We start from the raw sequence: 23,991 nt of genomic DNA, 5'->3' as shown, positions 1-23,991 counted from the left end.
TCCCTGCCTGCTTCTGGAGAAGCAAAGGCCATTGGCATCACAACATCCAAGAAGCGGCCCTGCCAGCCGGTTCCAGCCCAGCACTGCGTGGGGAAGCTGGATGGATGGATGGATGGATGGATGGATGGATGGATGGGCAGATGGATAGTGGGGAGGAGCGGTACAGGGCACTGGGGTAGGGGAGAAGCAAAATGCCAAAATGAGAGGACACAGATGGCTCAATGGGGGTGAAGGAAGGGGCCCCACTCCCCAGGTGGATGAAATACAGTAGAAAAGTGCTTACGTCAGAGCTCAGACCCGCATGGTATGGCTGCTGTCGGCGCCCCGTGGGGATTCAGACGACAGGGGGTTGGCTGGAGGAGTCGGGGAAGCAGGGGAGGTGGGAGGGCTTGGGGTGGCACATTGCACTGGAAACAGAAATGAACAGGGAGGTGAATGGGGGTGGGTGGGGAAGGAGGGTGGGCACCCAGAGCAAGCGAGGCCCTCTCCAGGCGGGGAGCGAGGCAGGGAGGCAAGCAGAGAGAGAGCACTGAGCTTGGAGCTTGCTCAAGCTAGGCCAAGCTGTCCTCGTTCCCAGGGCATCGTGGAGGAGAGTGTGAGGCCCCAGAGGAGACCTGGCCGAATCTAGGCTCTGCTGAGAACCAGTGTGACTGTGGGTAAGGCCAGGCCCTCTCTGGGCCAAGGGCTCCCCTCCCATCCACACAATGGGGAGATTCCCACACCTCTCCGCGACTGTGCAGACGGAACCAGGGAGTGGTACTTTATATACCGCAGTGTCACTAACAATAATGATTAATAGTGCAGTAAAATCACACCAATCCAAACCATCTGGCCCCATTTAATGAACAGAAGTGAAGTGACCACCATGTTAATCAGTGCCATCAAAACAGAGATTTCTGATCAACTTAAAGCGAGTTCTGTTAACTTGGCACAGTCAAGGGCTCAGAAACATGTTCCCTGCTAACACTTGAGACCTCCTTTTCATCAGTCCAGTAAAGTCAAACTTCAGTCCACCCCTAAGCAAATCGAGACAAGCCTGAAATGACGTTTGAATTATTGAGATTTTACTCTATTATCATTATTATTCCATGTTAAGAATAGTAAAGTGGAAGGACAATGAGAAGGGAAGACTTAATACTGGGGACAAGCTCTATGCAGTCTCCAGACCCTCAGGCGTCCTCACTGTAGCTGCGAGGCAGGAGGATGGCAGAGACAACATCCTCGCTCAGGCTCACAAAGGAACCAGACCTCAGCCAGGGTCACACTGCATTTCCACCGAGAGAAGGGTCCCAACATTGAATTTCCCAGTCCCTCGTCCCCACCCTACCCTGGACCTCATCACCTTCCCTGCCGTCTGTGCAAGAGAAAGAGCCAAGGTGGCTACTCTCGTTACATATCTAATACACCTACATGTGCATAGAACACATGTAGCTCTCGCATGGATGTGAAGTTGTCTGCCTGTACACAATACAAAGTTTGTGCATGGGATCTGGCAACACCGTATCATTACACTCATTGCACACAGCTCACAATAAGCGTATTTGTGTACTTCCAAGCCTGCACCCTTCCATGTGACCTAACACTTGTAACTTCATGTGCAAATACACTCACAGACACTTTCAAACACACATTCGTGTGCATAGCCACATCACTGACCCAACGCTTAGTCATCTAGCAGTCTCGACTTCTAAAACAGCCAAGAAACCAAAAACACAGCAAAAGACATCTCCAGGAAGCCAACATAGAGGTTACAGTCTACAGGAAATGCAGTGAGGCTCTCAGAATTTACTCATAGGGACCTCTTGGAGTCCAGTTACTCTTATTGATACACAATTCTAATAAGTGTTGACTCGCTGGGTTTCTAGCCCAGGGGAGATTAGAAACAGGAAAATTCGAAGAGACAGAGGAATTGGGAGGCCCACTGACATCTATAAGAAAGCACGACTGAGGAGAGAAAATGTTTTGTAAAAAGCAGACATAACAGCTTTAAAAGAGTGACAGTTTGGGAACGTTTAGCATAGCTACAAACAGATCTATGTCCATTGTGGCCCTCAGGGCATTCCTTTAACAGAGGTCGGCAAAATAAAGATATTTATAATGTAATACATGAGCAAGAAAAGGTCACATGGAAACAGAACTTTGTTAAGAAGGCAGAAAAATACTAAATATATATTAGAAATATATCCATCAAAATAGTTAAAATTTGCATGTACTGCAGATGTGAATCACACATATGTGATATTATAAAGTGTGCAAAGTACCACATGCGTGCAGAAATGATCAGTCACACATACTCACATTCATGACACTGTACTTTCTCCCAGCCTGTGCACACAGACATAAGTTCACAATACTGCAATATATACACTGTACACAACACATACACAAATATGCTTTATCATTTCCCATACTGCAGAAAAGCCAATCACACATAAATACAAGCATTCATAAACACCACCTCCACCATTGTATTGTACACTCACATACATGTACATTTATGCTCCAACAGCTTACCATATACCACCTGGACTCATAATGGGTCTCCACACAACGTCCTTAGACATTTTACACAGATACACACATTGCTACATTTGTACTCAAACCTTTCCTCCATTCTCACACTGCACACTTGAATACACACAAATAAATGCATGTATCTACAAACATGACCAGGTCCAGACACTGCACATGACATCCACGCCACACGTACAAACTCAAAAATGCCATAACTTCCCACATATTACATACCTGAGTCTGCACGCACCGGGTGGATTTGTAAGCACAACAGCATTCCTCACTGATTACTCTGTCCATGCCACACACCACACACGGGCACTGAACTCTACTCGCTGTACCCGATGCACACTATGCTCATGACCTGTGCCCAGCACTGCCACACACACAGTGTCCTGGGTGTGAACCTGTGCCCACATAGTGCATGCCCAGGACCAGCCTTGCTGTGCCTGGCAGAGCTGTAGCTCTGGGGAGCTGGGCCACAGGCCAGGGCTGGTGGGAACAGTGGGCTAAGTCTGAGGTCTGGCCCTGCCACAGCCATTTTTAAAATAGTTGGGGTTTTGGCAAAAGCAAGGTGACCGTTTGGTTTCAGCACACAGACCCTGACATGTAAGCCTGTGTGTATCAAGACAGAAATCGGAGAGGCCGGGTGGGTTTTGTTTTCATGGACCCTTTGGCTGAGGAACTGTAGTAGAGAGAGCCAGGGGCTGGGGCTGGGGCAGAGCGAAGTTTTTAAACCGGCCTGTCTCTCTAACCTCTTGAAACAGGAAGTTGCCTTTTGCCCAGAGCATGTGGAATCTGATCTTTGGAAGGTTCAAGTTCATTTTGGAGCTAAACTACAGGGAGGTTCAACAGAGGCCTGCTTCCTTGTGGCCAAACTGGTTTTGCTGCCTTTTGGCTGCAGGATGGGGCTCTCTGAAGCTATCGCTTCTCTTCCCCTTAACTCCAGCCTAAAGACAGCCTCTCCCTGAAATACCTCCAAGGGTCTCCCTGGACACCCATTCTAAAGTCCATTACACCCTAACTGGCAGAAGGTTCTTCATTAAGGCTTACTTAAATCCTCTTTGCCGTAGCTAAAATCTTCTGGTTTCTGAAAATATCCGTATTTAAAATAATTAGCAAAATGACAAACGGTTCTATTTCTGCTTCGTCTATTGCTATTTCAACTACTACTACCAGCATCACAGTGCTACTGCTACTGTCACCACTACTACGGCTTGCGAGCATGTATTGAGCACTTACTGAATGCCAGGCACTGTGCTAGGTGTTTGGCACACATTGTTTCCAATCCTCATACCACCAGAACTGGAGGCAGGAATTTTGATTTGAATTTCACAGATGAGGAAATGGAACCCCAGAGCACCAGAATTTGAATCCTCCTTAATCACCAACATGAAACGCCATCCCTTCCACTATGTTCCGAGCCACGGTTCTAACCTGCTTATGGCTTTTGCCTAGGCTATTGGAATTGCAGCCTGCACACCTGCTCTCGCCCCTCTGCCAATGTCATCTCCAACCACGGCTCCCCCTTCTGAGTCATTCCTCTTAACTGGCCTTCAAAGTTCTCACTCTCACTCTACCTCTCTATCCTAAACACCTTTATCTTGATGAAGGGAACAGTCTCCCAGGCTCCTTGACTTACCCACTGTCTCTCCTCTCCCTTTAACCCTCCCATTCATACAGAATCTCTTTCATTCTTAAAAGCTCAACTACATTTTCATCTATTCTGGGATGATGTCTCAGACTGAGCAGAAGCTGACCCTGTTGATCTCAACCCTATCAGCATCTAGTCAGGACCTGGTAGCCTTTGTATCAGTGTGAAGTCAGTTCTTCATAGTCATCTTTTCTTAGCAGAAAAGTGAGTTTGGATCAGTAGCCAAGGTGGTAATTGTATCGCTCTCAACTCTTTGGTTGCCTGCACCATCTTTTCTAAGATTCTTCCTATTTGCATGCAGCAAAAGCAGGAAATGAAAGGATACTCTGGAATACCTGGCCCTCTCCCTGCAACTGAGAAATATTTTTATCTTTCTCAGTCAAACTCAGTTATCATCTTTTCTCTGTGCCTTTCCCTGGCCTGCCCGGGCAGAATGGCTCCCCATGCTCTGCATGGCCTCTGGCCATTACTCCCTAAGGTGGCTGTAAGGATCATCCCAGCTCTGAGCTCCTGGATGCAGCAACTCTGGCCCCTTTGCACCTCCCTGAGCCTAGCACAGTACCTGGTGCTCAATAGATGCTCGTCTCAACCTCGAGGAGCATCTCCTCAGCCTTGTATCTCTTTGCTACTGCCCCCCTGGTAGCAGTGCTGCACTTCCTCCCCTAAACCTGGTCAGTTGGTTTCCCTGGCAGGGTGGAGCGAGGCCCAGCCCCTCTCACCAGACAGCATGCGGCCCCTGCGGGAGGCCTCGGTCGCCAGGGCGCAGGAGATTTCAATCCGCTTCTCCTGCTCCTGCAGCTGGCTCTCTGAGTCCTGGGGCACGTCCACAGAGTCCCCCTCGCCGATGGGCACCACGTTCTGCATACTGAAGAGGCACAGACACACAGAAATGGAGGGAGGGACAGGATGGTCCAAGTGGCTTCGGGGGGCCTGCGGACTGAGGTTGGCAGGGAGGGCCAGGGCCCCGTGAATGTGCAGTCTCTGGTTCCCAGCAAGGCTGTCCCTAGGAGTGAGTGGGACCCTGACAAAACACAGGTTGAGACCCCTACCCTCAATGTTCTCAAATGAATTAAAAGGTTCAAGTGAGCATTTAGGGCAGCCTTGAAGGGGAAAAGAAGTCACCAGAGGGCGAGCCTTCAGTTTTGTCTTGATGGTGTGATGTGCACGAGCCTGGCGGGTCTTACTAGCACCTGACAGCAGCATCCTTGCCTCTGCCGGTAGCTGGGCCCTGTCTGCTGCCTGGAGCCACCACCTCGATGTGCTCTCCCCTGGGGAGGCTCTGTGCCCCCAACAACTTCTAGTGGCCCAGGTGTCCTAGGTGCCAGGGTGGGCAGAGGAAGTAGAGGCTCACCCAGGCCGGTTACCTGGATTTGGCAATGAGTGTCTTGATCCTCTCCACCTTCTTCTGCTTCTCCTTCAACTCCTCAGGGCTCAGAGGAGTGTCAGGCTCCAGGTCAATGTACCGTTCGGGGATGAGGACTTTGTCTGGAGTGGAGAGCTATGGAGGGGCTGGGGTCACCACCTCTGTCCCTTCCCAGAGTCTCCCACTACAGCCCTTCCTGGCTCCACTCACCTCCTTATTGATGTCTACATCATAATGCTGGGGCTCTAGCTCCATTTTGCGAAGCCGGGCAATTTCCTCGCGGGGTGTCTCGTAGGCCTGCCCACCAGGCTCCTCTGCCCGCAGGGCTGCCTCCAGGTTGGAGATGTCCACCTCGTGGATGCTGCGGTGGCGGCGCACCTAGGGGACAGCAGCGTCACGATCGCACCATGGCTACCCATGCCTCCAGGCAGCCCTAGCCATGCCCTGTCCTCGCTTTCCCTTCCCAGCTCGCCTGATCTAGCTGCCACCCCACTGCTCCCACTGCACCCTACTGCAGAACTATCCTCTTTCCTTTCTACTGACCCAAAGCCTGCCCACCTGCCAGGCCCCAGAGGCAACATCTCATCAACATCTCTTGTCAGTTCTTGCTGTTCCCCATCCTGCTGTACCCTGGATTCACATTCTTCGCTATATAATTTGGGCAGTTGAGTTAGTGTGACTTGTATTGATTTCTTCTTTTGATTTTTTAAGAAACAGGGTGTTGCTGTCGCTCCAGCTGGAGTACAGCCACAGAATCATAGCTCGCTGCAATCTCAAACTCCTGGCCTTGAGTCCTCCCATCCCAGCCTCCTCCCAAGTAGCTGGGACTATAGATGCATCCACCATGCCCAGCTACTTGTTAAACATGTTTTTATAGAGACAGAGTCTTGTTTTGTTGTCAGGCTGGTCTCAGACTCCTGGCCTCAAGTGATCTTTCCACCTCGGTCTCCCAAAGTGCTAGGATTACTTGCATGAGGAGCCAACCACACCCAGCTAACTTCTGATGATTTCATACTACAGAAGTCCTAATCCATCAACTAGAATGTAAGCTGTTGAGGACAGGACTTATGAGTCATAATTTTTCCATATTTCTAAAATCTAATGGAAAGAAAAGTTAAGTAATGTCTTGGGCTACATCCAGCTCTGTACTTAATAGAGCTGTGTAGCCCAGGAATCCTTTAATTTCTCCTCACTTTGTTTCCCCATCTGCAAAATAGGATAATAATTCCTAACCCAATGTTGCTAAAAGGATTAAATGAAATAACATGAAAGGGATTTGTGGATTATATTGTGCCATGTGACGGTGAGCTATTATGATTATCTTCATCGCAGCCAGCCCAATGCTAGGCACAGAGGAGATGCTCCAGAAACGTGCGTAAGTGGCAGCTATTTCTGTGTGGTGAATTCTGTACTATTCTCTATTAAGTGAATTTTGTATAATTCATTTCAACAAAAATAATTAAGGCATTCCTTTTTGTGAGTTATTTTCTTTAAACAAGAAAAAGTCAACACTTGAAGGACTCTTCTGCCGGTGGGAGAGAGGACTCTCTGGCTCTCCCAGGTGCCCAGCTTGGGTTCTTTCCCCTCTCCTTCCTCTCAAACCCCCCAGGCCCCGGCTGGCCATGCCCTGGGAGTAGGAAGTGTTGGCAGATGCCAGGCTTATGCCTGTGGGTAGCTGGGAAGGCATTACCACTTTGTAGGCTGGCCGGGGACTGGGGTCGGGGGCCGGGCTGGCCGGGAGCTGCAGGCTTCTCCGCTTCTCCTTCATGGAGCCACTCTGGTGCCGCCGCATTCGGTCAATCTGCTCCTCCACACTCATCTTGACCTTCCCCTCGCCAGGGAACACAGCACTCTTGGGGCGTTCCTGCTGCCATGGGAAAACAGGGCTCTGACAAGTGCCTTATCCCCCACCCAGATTTTCCATCCTGAACCCTTAACATTTACCTTCTACGGGAAGTCTGCCTGTAGTGGGCTGAAGAGTGGTCCCCAAAAGATATGTCCAAGAACTGACCCCAGGTACCTGAGAGTGTAACTTTATTTAGAAATATGAGATCATCCTGAATTAGAGTGGGCCCTAAATCCAATGGTGTGTCCTCATAAGAGACAGAAAAGAAGATGACATGCCGAGTAGAGGTGACATGAAGAGGGAGGCAGAGATCAAAGTGGTTCATTTACTCAGAAAGGAATGCCAAGGATTGCCAGCAATACCCAGAAGTTAGGAGAGAAGCCTAGGACAGGTTCTCCCTCACGGCCTCCAAAAGGAGCCAACTGTACCACTACCTGGATTTTGGGCTTGTGGCCATAAGAGCATACGCTTCTACTGTTTTAGATCACCCTGTGTGTGGTGATTTTTCACAGCAGTCCGAGGAAACTAACACAGATTTTGGTACTGGGAAAGGGGTGCTGCTATAACACATAGCTAAAAATGTGGTAGAGATTTTGTAATTGGCTAACGGGTAAAGGTTGGGAGAATTTCAAGGTATATAATAGAAAAAGTCTAGTGGATTTCCTTGAAGAGATGACTGGCAGAAATATGAACTTTAAGGGTGATTCTGGTGAGGGCTCAGAGGAAGTGAACAGCATAGAAAAGAAAGCTTCTATTGCCCTAGAAAATACAGTTATGCCTCGGTATCCCAGGGGACTGGTCCGAGGATCCTGATGGATAGCAAAAGTCATGAACGCTCAAATCTCTGCTATAAAATGGCATAGATGTGCATATAACCTACACATATCCTCCAGTATACTTTAAATCACCTTTAGATTACTTAAAATACCTAATACAATGTAAATTGCTATGTAACTAGTTGTTATCCTGTATTGTTGGTTTTTTTACTTTTTCTTTCTTTCTTTTTTTTTTTTTTTTTTTTCTGAAATGGGGTCTTGCTCTGTCACCCAGGCTGGAGTGCAGTGGTGCAATCATAGCTCACCACAGCCTCGAATTCCTGGGTTCAAGCAATCTTCCTGCATCAGCCTTCCAAGTAGCTGGGACTACAGACACATGCCACTGCACCTGACTAATTTTTAAATTATTATTTGTAGAGATGAGGTCTTGCTTTGTTGCCCAAGCTGTTTTCAAACCCTTAGCTTCAAGCAATCCTCTTGTCCCCAAGTGCTGGGATTATTGGCATGAGCCACCACGCCTGGCCTGTATTGCTTTTTATTATTTTATTTTTACTGTTTTATTGTTTTTTATTATTTTTCTCCCCTGAATATTTTTGATCTGTGGTGGCTGAATCCACAGATGTGGAACCCAGAGATATGGAGGGCCCATCGTATATATATCATGAATGGAATGCTGGTAGAAATATGAATGTTAAAGATGCTTCTGGTAAGGTCTCAGAAGGAAATAAGAAACGTGTTATTAGAAACGGAAGAAAAGCCATCTTTATTATAAAGTGGCAGAAATGTGAATGTATTGTTTTCTACTGCTGAGTGGAAACAGAACTTGAAGGCTATAATGAACTTAGATATTTAGCTGAGGAGATTTCCAAACAAAGTGTTGAAGGTGTGGTTTGGTTTCTATTTGTACTTATAGGAAAATTATAGAGAAGATAAATTGAGAAAATAACTGTTAAGCCAAGAGAAACCAGCACTTTTTTATTTGGGAGGTTCTCAGCCTACCTAGTTCACAAAGGATGCTGAAGTTAGGAAACTCATCATAGGAAGAGTGTGTCCTAGAGAGAGGGTCAAGGATGTGGCTGGACAACATTTTGCTAAAGAGATTAGGTATGTCTCATGAACTCAGTCGACCATCCCAGAAGAAGCCAGAAATAGAGATGGAGTTATCTAGAATGGATACCCTTGAAATACAAAGGGGGCCTACAGAGTTTTTGAGACTGTTATATATGCAGAAACACTGCTAGCTTGTACAGAAAGGGACAGAGATAAGATGAAATGAAAATAGCTGTGAGACTTCTGGGATTCTACAGGCAGGAAATAGGCTAATATAGGTAGTTAGCTACACACACATGCTAACCTTCAAGGAAAAGCAAGAATGACTCAGAACAAAGCCGTGGATGCAGAGGCAGGGTCCAAAGAGGCAGGGTTCAAAGAAGCAGGCCTAGAGGCAGGGGCTGATGGAGCCTCTGTGGACCCAGAGGGCAGGGAAGTGAGTCACAGAGGATTATTCTCAGGCCTTGAAAACTAATAGAATTTTCCCTGCTGGATTTCAAACTTGCTTGGAATGGTGACCCCTTTGTTCCTTCCAATTTCTCCTTGTTGGGACAGCAATGACTTACTTTTTAAAAATTTTTATTTTTTAAAATTTATTTTTAAAATAGAGATAGGGTCTCAGTATGTTGCCCAGGCTGGTCTCAAACTTCTGGGCTCAAGTGATCCTCCTGCCTCAGCCTCCCAAAGTGTTGGGATTATAGGCGTAAGCCACCACACCTGGCCAGGAATGACTTACTTATGCCTCTCTTCCAGCACTGTATTTTGAAAGCAGATTAATTTATTTTTTCTTTCTTTCTTTCTTTGTTTTTTTGTTTGTTTGTTTGTTTTATCTTGTTCTGTTGTCCAGGCTAAAGTGCAGTGGCATGACCACAGCTCACTGCAGCCTCAACCTCCAGGGTTCAGACAATCTTCTAGCCTAAGCCTCCTGGAGCAGGAGGCATGCAACACCACATCTGGCTAATTTTTTTTTTTTTTTTTTTTTGAGATGGAATCTCGCTCTGTCACCCAGGCTGGAACACAGTGGCATGATCTCAGCTCACTGCAAACTCTGCCTCCCAGGTTCAAGCAATTCTCTTGCCTCAGACTCCTGAGTAGCTGAGATTACAGACGTGCCACCATGCCCAGCTAATTTTTGTATTTTTAGTAGGGACGTGGTTTCACCATGTTGGCCAGGCTGGTCTTTAACTCTTGACCTCAGATGATCCACCCGCCTAGGCCTCCCAAAGTGTTGGGATTACAGGTGTGAGCCACTGCACCCAACCCATCAGCTAATTTTTAATTTTTTTTGTAGAGGCAGGGTCTCACTATGTTGTCCAGACTGGTCTCAAACTCCTGGGCTCAAGTGATCCTCCTGCCTTGATCTCTCAAAGTGCTGGGACTACAGGAGTGATCCACTGCACCTGGCCAATTAATTTGTTTTCTAGTTTTACAAATGGAGAGATTTTGCCCCAAAATGGATTGTACCTAGAGTTTCACGCATACCAGATGGAGATGATTTAGATGATGAGATTTGGGACTTCTGAGCTGATGATATTTCAATGACATTTTAAGCTTAGGATGCAGTCATGGACTGAGGCTTTTGGGAATGTTGGTTAGGTGAATGTATATTGCAAGTGAAATGGGCATGAAATTTGGGTATCATAGAGTGGACTGAAGTTGTTGAATACTACCCCCAAAAGAGATGTCCAAGTCCTAGCCCCAAATACCTGTGACTGTAACCTTATCTGGAAATAGATCTCTGCAGATGTAATTAAGAATCTCAAGATGAGATAATCCTGGATGAGGGTGGGCCCTAAATTCAATGATGGGTATCCTTATATGGGACAGGAAAGAAGACACACAGAAAAGGAGGTGATGTGAAGATGGAGGCAGAGATTTGGTTGATGCATCTACAACCCAAGGAATGCCAAGAGTTACCAGGAACCACCATAAGCCAGGAGAAAGGCATGAAACAGATTGTGTTTCAGTGTCTCCAAAGGAACCAACCCTGCTGGCACCTTGATTTTGGACTTCTAGCCTCCATGACTGTGACAAAATGTTTCCATTGTTTTAAAGCTCCTGGTTTGTGGTAATTTGTTAACTCCTGGCAGCCCTAGGAAATTCACACTGCCTTGGGTCAGCACATTTGACTCTGAACACTGACTTTTGTTGCTTTCCCTGCTTTGTATTTCATCAATAGCATAGTATGATAATTTTGTAAAATACTCTTTTATATTTTTTATTCATATGTGGTGGTTAACACTGAGCATCAACTTGACTGGATTGAAGGATACAAAGTATTGATTCTGGGTGTGTCTGTGAGGGTGTTGCCAAAAGAGATTTGCATTTCAGTCAGCAGACTGGGGAAGGCAGATCCACCCTTAATCTGGTGGGCACAATCTAATCAGCTGCCAGTGAATATAAAGCAGGCGGAAAAACGTGAAAAGGAGAGATTGGCCTAGCCTCCCAGCCTACATCTTTCTCCCATGCTGGATGCTTCCTGCTGTCCAACATCGAACTGAAGTTCTTCAGTTTTGGGACTCGGACTGGCTCTCCTTGCTCCTCAGCTTGCAGGCAGCCTATTGTGGGACCTTGGGATCATGTAAGTTAATACTTAATAAACTCCCCTTTATACATATAAATAAATATATATATGTATATATCCTATTAGTTCTGTCCCTCTAGAGTACCCTAACTAATACAGATTTTGGTATTAAGGATGGAGTTCTTTCATTGGTTTTGGGGCTTCTGGAGTTGGCTGCTTAGTATGATTAGACCCAAAAATGCTAAGGACTCTACTTCTAATAGTATGGAGAACACTGATAGTCTTTGGCATGAACTGTTCAGAGTGTTATGCAAAATAAATGCATTTGACACTCTTGATTCATGGTTCGTTGAGAGGCAAGGAGTTTAGTGACTCCACATAATACCTCTGACCATATGTGGAGAACCAAGGAACATAGTGAAGCTGGTTGGTTGCTCCTAAGTTCAGTAGACAGTGATGAAAGAAAATGATGAATTCAGGGATTGTATCTCCCAGCTTCAGAGGCAGATACTGAGCCTCAAATATGCTAAGACTGTCCTGAGTTAGAGTCTTATCTCCTATAGAGAAAGAGCTGAAATTGTGTAAAAACAGACATAAGCTCTTATCATGTGAGTGGCTGACCTGCAATGAAAGATGCATGCACAGCCTTGTCAGGTGTCTACTATTAAAGTGAGGGCATTGATTGGAAAAGAATGGGACTCTGAAACTTGGAATGGGGACATGTAGGAAGACCCTGATGAAGCTAGGGACACTGAGTTTGTAAACTCTTATGAACCTTTTTTGCCAGAAGGAACAGCTTCTCCATTCCCAATAGTGGCAACATCCCCTCCCCGACCCATGCTGCCATCAGCCTTTCCACCTTTGTCTGAGGAGATAAACCCTGTGCTACCAGAGGCAACAGTCATGGCCTCCCCTGAAGCAGTTGCCAGGCAAGATAATGTTGATTCTCCTCGGGAGGCACCCCCAACGCCTCTGTTTGCTTCTAGACCTACAGCTAGACTAAAACCCCAGTGGGCCCCTAGAGGCGAGGTTGAGAGTGTGACCCATGAGGAGGTATGCTACACTCTAAAAGAACTGTTTGCGTTCTCTAATTTATATCAGCAGAAATCTGGAGAACAGGCAGGGGAATGGATATTAAGAGTGTGGGATAATGGTGGAAGAAACATAGTGTTGGATCAGGCTGAATTTATTGATTTGGACCCACCAAGTAGGGACTCTGCATTTAATGTTGCAGCTCTGGGAGTTAAAAAAGGTTCTAATAGTTTATTTGCTTGGTTAGCTGAAATATGGATTAAAAGATGGCCCACTGTGAGCAAGCTGGAAATGCCTGCTCTCCCTTGGTTTAATGTAGAGGAAGGGATCCAAAGGTTCAGGGAGACTGGGATGGTGGAGGGGATTAGTCACTTTAGACCTACTCATTCCAGCTGGGAGAGTCCAGAAGATACATCCTTGACCAATGCATTATGAAACAGATTTGTGAGGGCAGCACTTGCATCTTTGAAGAGCCCTATAATTGCTGTTTTATGCATGTCAGATCTAATGGTGGGAACTGCAGTCACTCAACTACAATATTTACATACAATGGGAATAATTGGATCCCGAGGTGGCAGGGTCCAAGTGGTGGCACTCAACCATCAAAGGCAAAGTGGGTGTAGCTACTGTAACGGACATCAGAGGCAAAACAGCAATCAGAATAGTCTGACTCGTGTAGACCTCTGTCATTGGCTAATTAATCCTGGTATTCCTAGAAGTGAAATTGGTAGGAAGCCTACTGCATTCCTACTTAATTTATAAAGCAGAAAACTTCCAAGTCAAATGGACAAAAGACTAATTTGAATTATAAAAACAGAGAATCACAGCCTCTCAGTCAATTTCCAGACTTAAGCCAGTTTACAGATGCAGAATCCCTTGAATGAAGGGGAGGCTGGGTCCTCTTGAAGAAGGACCCCACTACATTACCGACAATTTATGCAGTGAACCTTTCTTCCATCCTTCTCCAAGGAGACCTCTGGCCTTTTACCAGGGTGACTGTGCATTGGGAAAAGGGAAGTGATTAGACATTTCAAGGACTACTGGACACTGGCTCTGAGCTGATGTTGATTCCAGGGGACCCAAAATGTTACTGTGGTCCTCCAGTTAAAGTAGGGGCTTATAGAGGTCAGGTAATTAATGGAGGTTTAGCTCAGGTCTGACTTACAGAGGGTCCAGAGGGTTCCCAGACTCATCCTGTGGTCATTTCCCCAGTGCCAGAATGCATAATTGGCATAGATATACTTAGCAGCTGGAAGAACCCCCACATTGGCTCCCTGACTGGTAGGGTGAGGGCTATTGTGGTGGGAAAGGCCAAATGGAAGCCATTAGAGCTGCCTCTATCTAGAAAAATAGTAAATCAAAACCAATATCATATCTCTGGAGGGATTGTGGAGATAGTGCCACCATCAAGGACTTGAAAGATGCAGGGGTGATGATTCCCACCACATCCCCATTCAACTCTCCCATTTGGCCTGTGCAGAAGACAGATGGATCTTGGAGGATGACAATGGATTATCATTAGCTTAGCCAAACGGTGACTCCAACTGCAGCTGCCTGTACCAGATGTGGTTTCATTGCTTGAGCAAATTCACACATCTCCTGGTATCTGGTATGCAGCCATTGACAAGGCAAATGCCCTTTTTTCCATTCCTGTCCATAAGGTCCACTAGAAGCAATTTGCCTTCAGCTGGCAAGGCCAGCAATATACCTTTACTGTCATACCTCAGGGGTATATCAACTCTCCAGCTTTGTGTCATAATCTTATTCAGAAAGACCTTGATAGCTTTTCACTTCTGCAAGATATCACACTAGTTCATTACATTGATGACCTTAAGCTGACTGGATCCAGTGAGCAAAAAGTAGCAAACACACTGGACTTATTGATAAGACATTTGCATGTCAGAGGATGGGAAATATATCTGACTAAAATTCAGGGAACTTCTACCTCAGTAAAATTTCTAGGGGTACAGTGGTGTGGGGCCTGTCAAGATATTCCTTCTAAGGTGAAGGATACGTTGCTGCACTTGGCCCCTTCTACAACCAAGAAAGAGGCACAAGTCTAGCAGGCCTATTTGGATTTTGGAAGCAACATATTCCTCATTTGGTGTGTTGCTCTGGCCTATTTATTGAGTGACCTGAAAGGCTGCCAGTTTTGAGTGGGGTCCAGAACAGGAGAAGGCTCTGCAACAGGTCCAGGCTGCAGTGCAAGCTGCTCTGCCACTTGGGCCATATGACCCAGCAGATCCAATGGTGCTTGAGGTGTCAGTGGCAGACAGGGATGTTTTTGGAGCCTTTGGCAGGTTGCCATAGATGAATCACAGCAGAGGCCTCTAGGATTTTGGAGCAAGGCCCTGCCATCTTCTGCAGATAACTACTCTCCTTTTGAGAGACAGCTGTTGGTCTGTTACTGGGCTTTGGTGGAAACTGAATGTTTGATTATGGGTCACCACGTCACCATGTGACCTGAACTGCCTATCATGAACTGGGTGCTTTCTGGTCCATCTAGCCATAAAGTGGGTGGTGCACACACAGCAGCATTCCATCATCAAATGGAAGTGGTATATACGTGATCGGGCTCGAGCAGGTCCTGAAGGCACAAGTAAGTTACATGAGGAAGTGGCTCAAATGCCCATGGCCTCCACTCCTGCCACCGTGCCTTCTCTCCCCTACCCTGCACTGATGGACTCATGGGGAGTTCCCTATGATCAGTTGACAGAGGAAGAGAAGACTAGGGCCTGGTTCACAGATGATTCTGCACGATATGCAGGCACCACCTGAAAGTGGACAGCTGCAGCACTACAGCCCCTTTCTAGGACATCCCTGAAGGACAGCAGTGAAGGGAAATCTTCCCAGTGGGCAGAACTTCAAGCAGTGCACCTGGCTGTTCACTTTGCATGGAAGGAGAAATGGCCAGATATGTGATTATATAGTGATTTACGGGCTGTAGCCAATGGTTTGGCTGGATGGTCAGGGACTTTGAAGAAGCACGATTGGAAAATTGGTGACAAAGAAATTTGGGGAAGAGGTATGTGGATGGATCTCTGTGAGGGGTCAGAAACCATGAAGATATTTGTATACTATGTGAGTGCTCACCAACAGGTGACCTCAGCAGAGGAGGATTTTAATAATCCTGGATAGGATTATTATCCAGGATCCATCCAGGATGAATAGGATGACTCATTCTGTGGACACCACTCAGCCTCTTTTCCCAGCCACCCAATGGGTCCATGAACAAAGTGGCCATGGTGGCAGGGATGGGGGTTACACATGGACTCAGCAACATGGACTTCCACTCACCAACACTGCCCTGGCTATGGCCACTGCTGAGTGCCCAATTTGCCAACAACAGAAACCAACACTGAGCCCTCAATATGCTACCAGGAGACACAACAATTCCATTAAACTGAAAGTTAAGATTGCCACCTAGACACTTTGGGCTCCTCCTACCTTTAAATCAACAGGCTAAGAAGGGAGTTATAGCGTTGGCTGGGGTGATTGACCCGGACTATCAAGATGAAATCAGTCTGCTACTCCACAATGGAGGTAAGGAAGAATACGCATGGAATACAGGAGATCCATTAGGGCATCTCTTAGTATTAAGAGATCCTGTGATTAAGGTCGATGGGAAACTACAACAGCTTAATCCAGGCAGGACTACAAATGGCCCAGACCCCTCAGGAATGAAAGTTTGGTCACTCTACCAGGAAAAACACCATGACCTGCTGAGGTGCTTGCTGAAGGCAGAGGGAATACAGAATGGATAGCAGAAGAAAGTGGTCATCAATACCAGCTACGACCACGTGACCAGCTGCAGAAGCAGGGACTGTAATGGTCATGAGTATTTCCTCCCTCTTTTGCTAAAAATATGTTTGTGCATGTATGCACTTGTGCTAAGGAAAATATTTTATTTCTTTTTCCTTTATCATATGACATAGGATTTAGCGACCTCACATCAGCATTTAAGTATTGTTAACTTTATGTGATAGTATTTGGGTTGGGGATTGGTGCATTTCCGGTTGTATGAGGGATAGTTGTATTATGTTAGGTGTAATTACGACCTTATTATTGTCTTTATTTGAAGATTATGTATGATCTCAGGAGATGCGTATGGGCTCAAGTTGACAAGGGGTGGACTTGTGATGATTAATACTGAGTGTCAACTTGACTGGATTGAAGGATACAAAGTATTGATCCTGGGTGTGTCTGTGAAGGTGTTGCCAAAACAGATTAACATTTGTGTCAGTGGGCTGGGCAAGGCAGAGCCACCCTTAATCTGGTGGACACAATCTAATCCGCTGCCAGTGAATATAAAGAAGGCAGAAAAACATGAAAAGGAGAGACTGGCCTAGCCTCCCAGCCTACATCTTTCTCCCGTGCTGGATGCTTCCTGCCCTGGAACACTGGACTCCAAGTTCTTCAGTTTTGGGACTCAGATTGGCTCTCCTTGCTCCTCAGCTTGCAGATGGCCTATTGTGGGACCTTGTGAGCATGTAAGTTAATATTTAATAAACTCCCCTTTATATATATATATAAAAAATATATCCTATTAGTTCTGTCCCTCTAGAGAACCCTGACTAATGCAGCATAGCTTCCTCATCCCCTGACACATCTCCCTGCAGGAGAGCTCCTCCTCCAGTGGGGCTCTTGCCCCACCTCCCACATGTTCCACCTTCCTCTCCAGCCCTGAGTTTCTTGAACAGCAGAGGGAGATGGGTGGGTACACACACAGGCCCCTGGGCTCGCAGCCCAGCTCAGGCCTGCATGAGCTCTCAGAGGTACCTACCTGAGAGGAGAGTCCATTGGTGAACCCATTGGCATTCCTCCTCACCACTGCTGATGGGGTCACCTCATCATCAGTGGGCGATTTTGTCCGAGGGGGCACAACACCAACTGCAGAAAGACAGAGTAGCCAGTGGGCCTCATGGAGAGCAGGAAGGCAGGAAGCCAACTTCTCAGAGACAGGCTCAGCCCCGCTCTCCACCGAGATTAAAAAGCTCAGGGTGTGGCACCGGGCTTTGGGTGTGAATGAGCACCAAGGGCTCCTCCTTGAGCATCCTTGCCTTACTTCTAGGGGAAGATGGGTCACAAAGTACCTTTGTTGAGAGCTGCCTGCTTCTCTGCCTCTACCTCTTGTCTGGTGGGCACAAGGCTGATGTCTCTGGGGGTGTCCAGGGATGATGTCTGGTGGGGATCTTTCTTGCTTTGTTCGTAGCTTGCCTTGGGCTGGAGAGAAAGGGCGAGAAGATGACTGATGTTAGTATGGCTGTCAGGAACTTGGCCCCCAGTGATGTTTCTTTGTTTTGCAATGGTTGAAGCTCAAACCCTTGCAGATACAGGGAACAAGGAAATTCTATGTGTGCCACCTGGGAGGCGGACAGGGATGCACTGGAGCCTCCCATCCATGCACTTTAAGGAGGGGCAATGATGGGCCATCTTGGGGAATGAGAGCTCATAGCCCCTAGGAGGCCCCTCAACCTGACCATTTGTTTTGGCTGACACTAAGAACCATAGACTTGCTGTGAGCCAGAGTCAAGGAATGGCTAGTGGGGGGTCTCTGAGGATCCTGTAGGGAATCCTACCCAAGACATGAGCAAACAGAACCAGGCAGGCCTTGGTACCAGGATTCTAGGGAAATGAAAAGGGCACTTAGTGTGTGGGCTCACAAAATCATGAGACTAGAAGAGACCTCAGCCATCATCTGAGCCACTGCTCCCATGGTACAGTTGAAGAATCTAAGCCTCAGCGAGAAGAATACAGAAAGAAGACCAGGCTAAAGGTCAGCAACTCCAGTTCTAGCCCAACTAGAGAGCAGAGGTCCCCTTTCTTCGTCTGTCACATACGGGTAACATTACCTGCTCCGCCCATCTCACCAGGCAAACCCTCAAGGGTTATGCAAATTATACACAGCTAAACCTAGATGAGCATATGAGTTTTCCAATTTTAGGCACAGGACTCTTTCTACTCACCACACAACCTCTTCCAAACCTAACTGCATAGCTCCTGGATCTTGGCTAGGGATGCAGGTGAGACAACAGGCCAGAACAGGAGAGAAAAGGGCCTGTATCCTTATACTCCAGGAACTCATGAAACCCAGTGAGGACACAATACAAGGTGGAGGCAGAGAGATCGCATGGGCGGAGTGGGGCCTGGGATGGACACACGAAGGTGGACACACGAAGGGATCAGAATGGCACTGCTGGGAGTGTCAGTCAGTTCCCATTGGCTGGTCATATTGGTAGGGAGTGGGGCATAATACCAGCACCCACAAACACTGGCTTCCCATGAGCCTGGGGTTGGAGCAGTAACTCACGTCCCCATCACCTACAGAAAGCAAAAAGGCACAGAAAGATGGCCTGTGTGATGGCTTCAACTATCCTTTCCTTATCCCAGAGTCCAGCTGAGCAGGGGCGCTGTAGAAACCGAACTTTGGGAAAATTAATGGGGAAAATGACTCCAGTGCCCTGCCTTGCCCCCTGGCCTGGCCTTCTCCCCATTGTCCCCTGCCCCACCCTCCAGGACCCAAGGGTGATGGGTACCTGCCCCCTGGCTGTCTCGCCACTGCGGTGCCAGGAAGGGGAGCTGGGGTAGGGCCAGAAGCGGCTCTCGCTAGGGAGTGGAGGGACGGCTGGAGGAGACTCCAGGGGGACGTAGGCTTTGGGGAGGGGAGGCCGAGGCGGGCCAGGTTCCTGAGGCAGACAGAAGCCAGAGCATTAGAAGGAACAAGAGCAGCCACTGTGAGAGCAGGAGAAAAGAGCATTAGCAGGAGGCAGACAACAACATTGCTGGAGACCTGGGCGGGCCCCTGGGACCACTGCACTCCCACCCGTGGCCTGAAGAGAGTGCCAGCTCCGGAGCTAACTCTCTGCCTGACCTTCAAGGCCTTCCTCCACCCAGCCTCTACCTGTCCACCACTCCCCACTGCTCCCCAAGTTTTCCCCAAAGCTCTCTCATTGCCTTGCCCCCATGCCAGGCAGCTCCTCTCCCACCCCTTTGCTTCCACCCACTCTCCTGCCTACAATGCCTTTCCCTTGTTCCTCTCCCTGTCTTGCTGCTCTGTGGCCTGGTTTAGGCCCAATTCTCTGTTGGAACATCAGGGCTTTTATAGTCTGAACCATGTGGCTTAATGTTAAGACATACGCCGTCACGTTCCTATGAATTTGTCTTGGTTCATAGGATGCTGGGCTCCCTGAGTGAAGCCTTTGAGCACATGTGCGTATCTTTCTTTTCTTTTTCTTTTCTTTTTATTTATTATTATTATTATTATTTTGAGACGGAGTCTGGCTCTGTCACCCAGGCTGAAGTGCAGTGGCGCGATCTCCGCTCACTGCAAGCTCCGCCTCCCAGGTTCATGCCATTCTCCTGCCTCAGCCTCCTAAGTAGCTGGGACTACAGGTGCCCACCACACCCGGCTAATTTTTTGTATTTTTTAGCAGAGACGGGGTTTCACCGTGTTAGCCAGGATGGTCTTGATTTCCTGATCTCGTGATCTGCCTGCCTTGGCCTCTCAAAGTGCTGGGATTACAGGCATGAGCCACCATACCCAGCCTCTTTCTTTTATTTTTTATTATTCTTTTTTGAGACAGAGTCTCACTCTGTCACCAGGCTGAAGTGCAGTGGTGTGATCTTGGCTCACTGAAACCTCCACCTCCTGGGTTCAAGCAATTCTCCTGCCTCAGCCTCCTGAGTAGCTGGGACTACAGGCGTGCGCCACCACGCTCAGCTAATTTTTGTATTTTTTGTATTTTTTTTTTTTTCAGTAGAGATAGGGTTTCACCATGTTGGCCAGGATGGTCTCTATCTGCTGACCTCATGATCCACCCGCCTTGACCTCTCAAAATGCTGGGATTACAGGCATGAGCCACCACGCCCGGCCATGTATGTATCTTTCTAAAAGGGCCTCATGGCACCCCATGCCCACGGTTGAGCCCCAGAAAACTTGCTGATTGACTGACTAGGAAACTGCTCCCCACACTGACCCTTCACCCTGTTGCTATCCTGGCATCATTCTGGATTTAAATTCTTATGAAATGCGTGCTGTCTCCTATCCAACCTCATGCTGTCTCCTATCCATCTTGGTGCCCAGGAACAGGCTTCACTGAAAGGGAGCTAAAGATGACAGATGGAGATGAGAACAGGTAAAGGGGAAACCTGGAGAGAAGTTCACAAAATGGGGTGTGAGAATGACCTCCTTAAACGAAGAGCTCCAGCACTAGGGCTGGAGGCCTGTGGGGAAGAGATGGGCACAGAAGTTGTATAATTTCAGACAAATGAGGATCTGGTCCTCCCTCCCCCACCTACCTTCTACTGCATTTCTCAACTTACCTCGTTGGAGCCAGGCTTGGTGGGGGACCCCTGAGAGCCCGACACCAGTGAAAAGGGGCTCAGGGGGCTGGTGAGGCTGGCGGAGCTGAGGGGGCTGGCCGGGCTGTTGGAGCTGTAGGTGGCTGAGGGGCCAAGTCCTCCTTGGGGGAAACAGAAGGGGATGGGTGAGCAATGGAGGAGGGGTGCAGCCTGGTGTGTAGATAGATGGGCACTGTGAGTGGAGGTGGTGGGGAGAAGCCAGATCCAGGGATGTGCGAGGGCAGCCTTAGTGTCTCAGGGCCACCTGGGCCTGCCAAAGGGACTCATTACAGGTTCTGGGGCCACAGGCTGACTGTTGAGAGGTGTGCTGGGTGGGGAAGATGGTAGATGGAAATGATACTGTTGTCTCTGAGGTGTCAAGGAAAGCCAGTCTGAGGTCCCAGGGCTCAAGGAAAACTCTAAGGTAGGGGTCACAGGTCACGAGTGGGCCCATGTGCTTGGGGGTTGGGGAGGCTTAGGTGCTTTTGACCTTTTCTGGGGAGGACGTTAGAGTGTCAGGGTCAACAATGTCTCTGAGTTGTCTACTTAGTCTTCTGTCAGGGGTAAGGGAGCCCTACCTACCACCCTAGAACCCAGGGGAAGATTCTGACGTCCCAAGAAGGCCCTGCCTGGCCCTGAACACAGTGTGAGCTGGCAGGAGTGGGATGGAGGCCAGAAATACCGGAGCACTCCTGGTGAGGCAGGCAGCCTAGGAGGCTGGCACAGGAGGCACCCACCTCTGTGCTTGGCAGTGTCCGTGCCCCGGGAGGGGTTATTCTTCCTCAGCCCCTCCATCACGTCCTGGATCCTCCAGATCTCCTTTTGGATTTGCCGGTTCAGCACCTCATTCTGAAGCAGCCACACAGTGAATCAAAAGAAATGGCCACAAGGAGTTCCCCTCAGCCCAGACCCCTCGGAACCCACATCCCTTTGGGCCAGCAGGAGGCAGGCACCCTGTACACACACACACACACACACACACATACACACACACACACACACGCCCCTCCAGCAGTCATCTTTCCCATGGGCTGCCTCTGTCTTCAGCCTCTAGGAGATGGCACCCCAGAATTGCCTGAGTCTCTGAACCAAGACTGAGGACGCACCCTTCTGAGTTCCCCCAGGGGAATCGTGGCTGGTTTGTGAGTGAATGCCCATCTAAGTGAACACTTTATGGTATCCTGGTTTTTGTGGGGCAAGAGCTTCCATTTTACTGCTTTTCTTCACATCCAAACAGCCCTTTTCTAACACCCGCTCCCAGCGTACGCCTGAGGAGTCATGAACTCAATTACAGTTGACACTCTAAAAGGTAAGACCTCCCATTTATTTAGCATCCCTCAGCACCAGGCACTATGCCAAGCACTTTGCATATACAGTGCTAACTCATTTTGGCTGCACGACTCTAGGAGATAAGGGCAGCAGCTGTCCTCTCTTCAGAGATGAAGAGACTCACACCCAAGGCCGTCTATTTAGTAAGCAGCATGACCATCATCTAAATATGGGTCTATTTGGACTCGAAGGTTAGTGCCCTTGACCACAACACTATCCCTCTCCTAAAATGTCTGTGCTTCAAGTGAGGCTTGGCCATGGGACATCGTGGTATTTGGGTCCTCTGGACCAGGCGGGTCTTCATCCTACCTAACCAGCTGCAAGGTAAGGGTGGTGAGTGGCATTACCAGGAGGGAAACAGAAGAAAATGGGGGAAACCAGTTGTTAACTGCATCAGAGAGACAGGGCTTGCAAACTAGCTAGAGAAGAGGCAGGGCCTGGGTGAAGAAAAGGTAGAAGGAAGAAAAGAACAAGAACTCCTCAAGATCATCAGGTCAATCCTCCTGCCTCCGGGCAGACTGTTTCTAACCCATCCCAGGAAGAAAGGCCTCTTTCCTATCTAAAAATTCCTAGCGCCCACTCTTCTAATGCCTGAGTTATTTATATTTACATGTCTGTTTTTAAATCCTGCTGGGCACAGTGGCTCATGCCTGTAATCCCCAGCACTTTGGGAGGCTGAGGCGGGAGGACCACTTGAGCTCAGGAGTTAGAGACCAGCCTGGTCAACATAGGGAGACCCTGTCTCTATAAAAAATAAAAAAAACTAGCTGGGCATGGTGGTTCATGACTGTGGTCCTAGCTACTCAGGAGGCTGAGGTGGGAGGATTGCTTGAGCCCGGGGCAGTCAAGGCTGCAGTGAGCTGTGATTGCCCCACTGCACTCCAACCTGGGCAACAGAGCAAGACCCCATCCCAAGAGAAAAAGAAATCCTTTCAATCATAAAACACCTTGTGTCTAACTGAAGTCTCCCAAGCTTCAGCTTTAGCTCCTTGCCCTGTGAGCTGAACCTAAAGTGTCCCATTATCTTCATCCTGAAACTTAGAGTCTGTTATCAATGACCTGAACCTTTGCTTTTGTCTCAAGGCCAACTCCTCATCTTTAGTCACATCCTGATCCCTGCCAGCTCAGGGGCCCTTCTTCACCTGGGTGTCCAAATTGAGCTGCTCCCAGAGGTCATCATGCAGGGCAGAGACCTCAGACTCGAGGTGCTCATACTCTATGGTGCTGTTCGTCAGGGCCTGTGGGGGGAAGAGGTGTTCACTGAGAAAGCCGCCATCACCAAGGCATTCCTCCTTATCCTGAAACAGGCCCTGGGGCCAGGGTACCAGAGGCCCGAAGATCTGGGGAAGAGGGCATGGAGGGACCAAAGGAGAGGGGCACCAGGCTGAGACATTCTGGTGACAGCCAAACACTAGCCTTACAAGAGATGTAACAGCCCATCCCACCACCAACTGAAATAAAGAGAAAATAGAGAGGGATGATATCACTTCCATACCCTCCTATTCTCCCCAGATTAGGGGATAAAAACTAGAGGGCATAGCCTGGGGAAAATGACAAGACCCC

General features: G+C 48.2%; 1 protein-coding gene across 24 annotated transcripts in view; it reads right to left on the bottom strand.

Annotated features, from left to right (window-relative positions):
• PLEKHA6 (pleckstrin homology domain containing A6) overlaps positions 1 to 23,991 on the bottom strand; it is a 157,071-nt gene that overhangs the window by 4,336 nt on the left and 128,744 nt on the right. For 19 of the 24 annotated variants that reach the window (XM_073011583.1, XM_073011589.1, XM_073011591.1 and 16 more), the window contains 10 exons: positions 23,571 to 23,666; positions 21,837 to 21,948; positions 21,082 to 21,221; positions 17,853 to 17,982; positions 17,543 to 17,649; positions 7,222 to 7,398; positions 5,742 to 5,909; positions 5,533 to 5,666; positions 4,888 to 5,033; positions 284 to 407 (listed from right to left, as the gene is read on the bottom strand). In XM_073011583.1, the coding sequence (XP_072867684.1) occupies positions 292 to 407; positions 4,888 to 5,033; positions 5,533 to 5,666; positions 5,742 to 5,909; positions 7,222 to 7,398; positions 17,543 to 17,649; positions 17,853 to 17,982; positions 21,082 to 21,221; positions 21,837 to 21,948; positions 23,571 to 23,666 (1,326 nt within the window). In that variant the 3' untranslated portion in view covers positions 284 to 291. The remainder of the gene's footprint in view (positions 1 to 283; positions 408 to 4,887; positions 5,034 to 5,532; positions 5,667 to 5,741; positions 5,910 to 7,221; positions 7,399 to 17,542; positions 17,650 to 17,852; positions 17,983 to 21,081; positions 21,222 to 21,836; positions 21,949 to 23,570; positions 23,667 to 23,991) is intronic. The other 5 variants (XM_073011584.1, XM_007988830.3, XM_007988831.3 and 2 more) reach the window with 3 other exon arrangements.

Source organism: Chlorocebus sabaeus, chromosome 25 (assembly GCF_047675955.1).
Source record: "Chlorocebus sabaeus isolate Y175 chromosome 25, mChlSab1.0.hap1, whole genome shotgun sequence".
NCBI classification, from domain to species: Eukaryota; Metazoa; Chordata; class Mammalia; order Primates; family Cercopithecidae; genus Chlorocebus; species Chlorocebus sabaeus.
The sequence above is the reverse complement of the archived record's forward strand: the minus strand, read 5'-3'. Positions and strand labels throughout refer to the sequence as shown.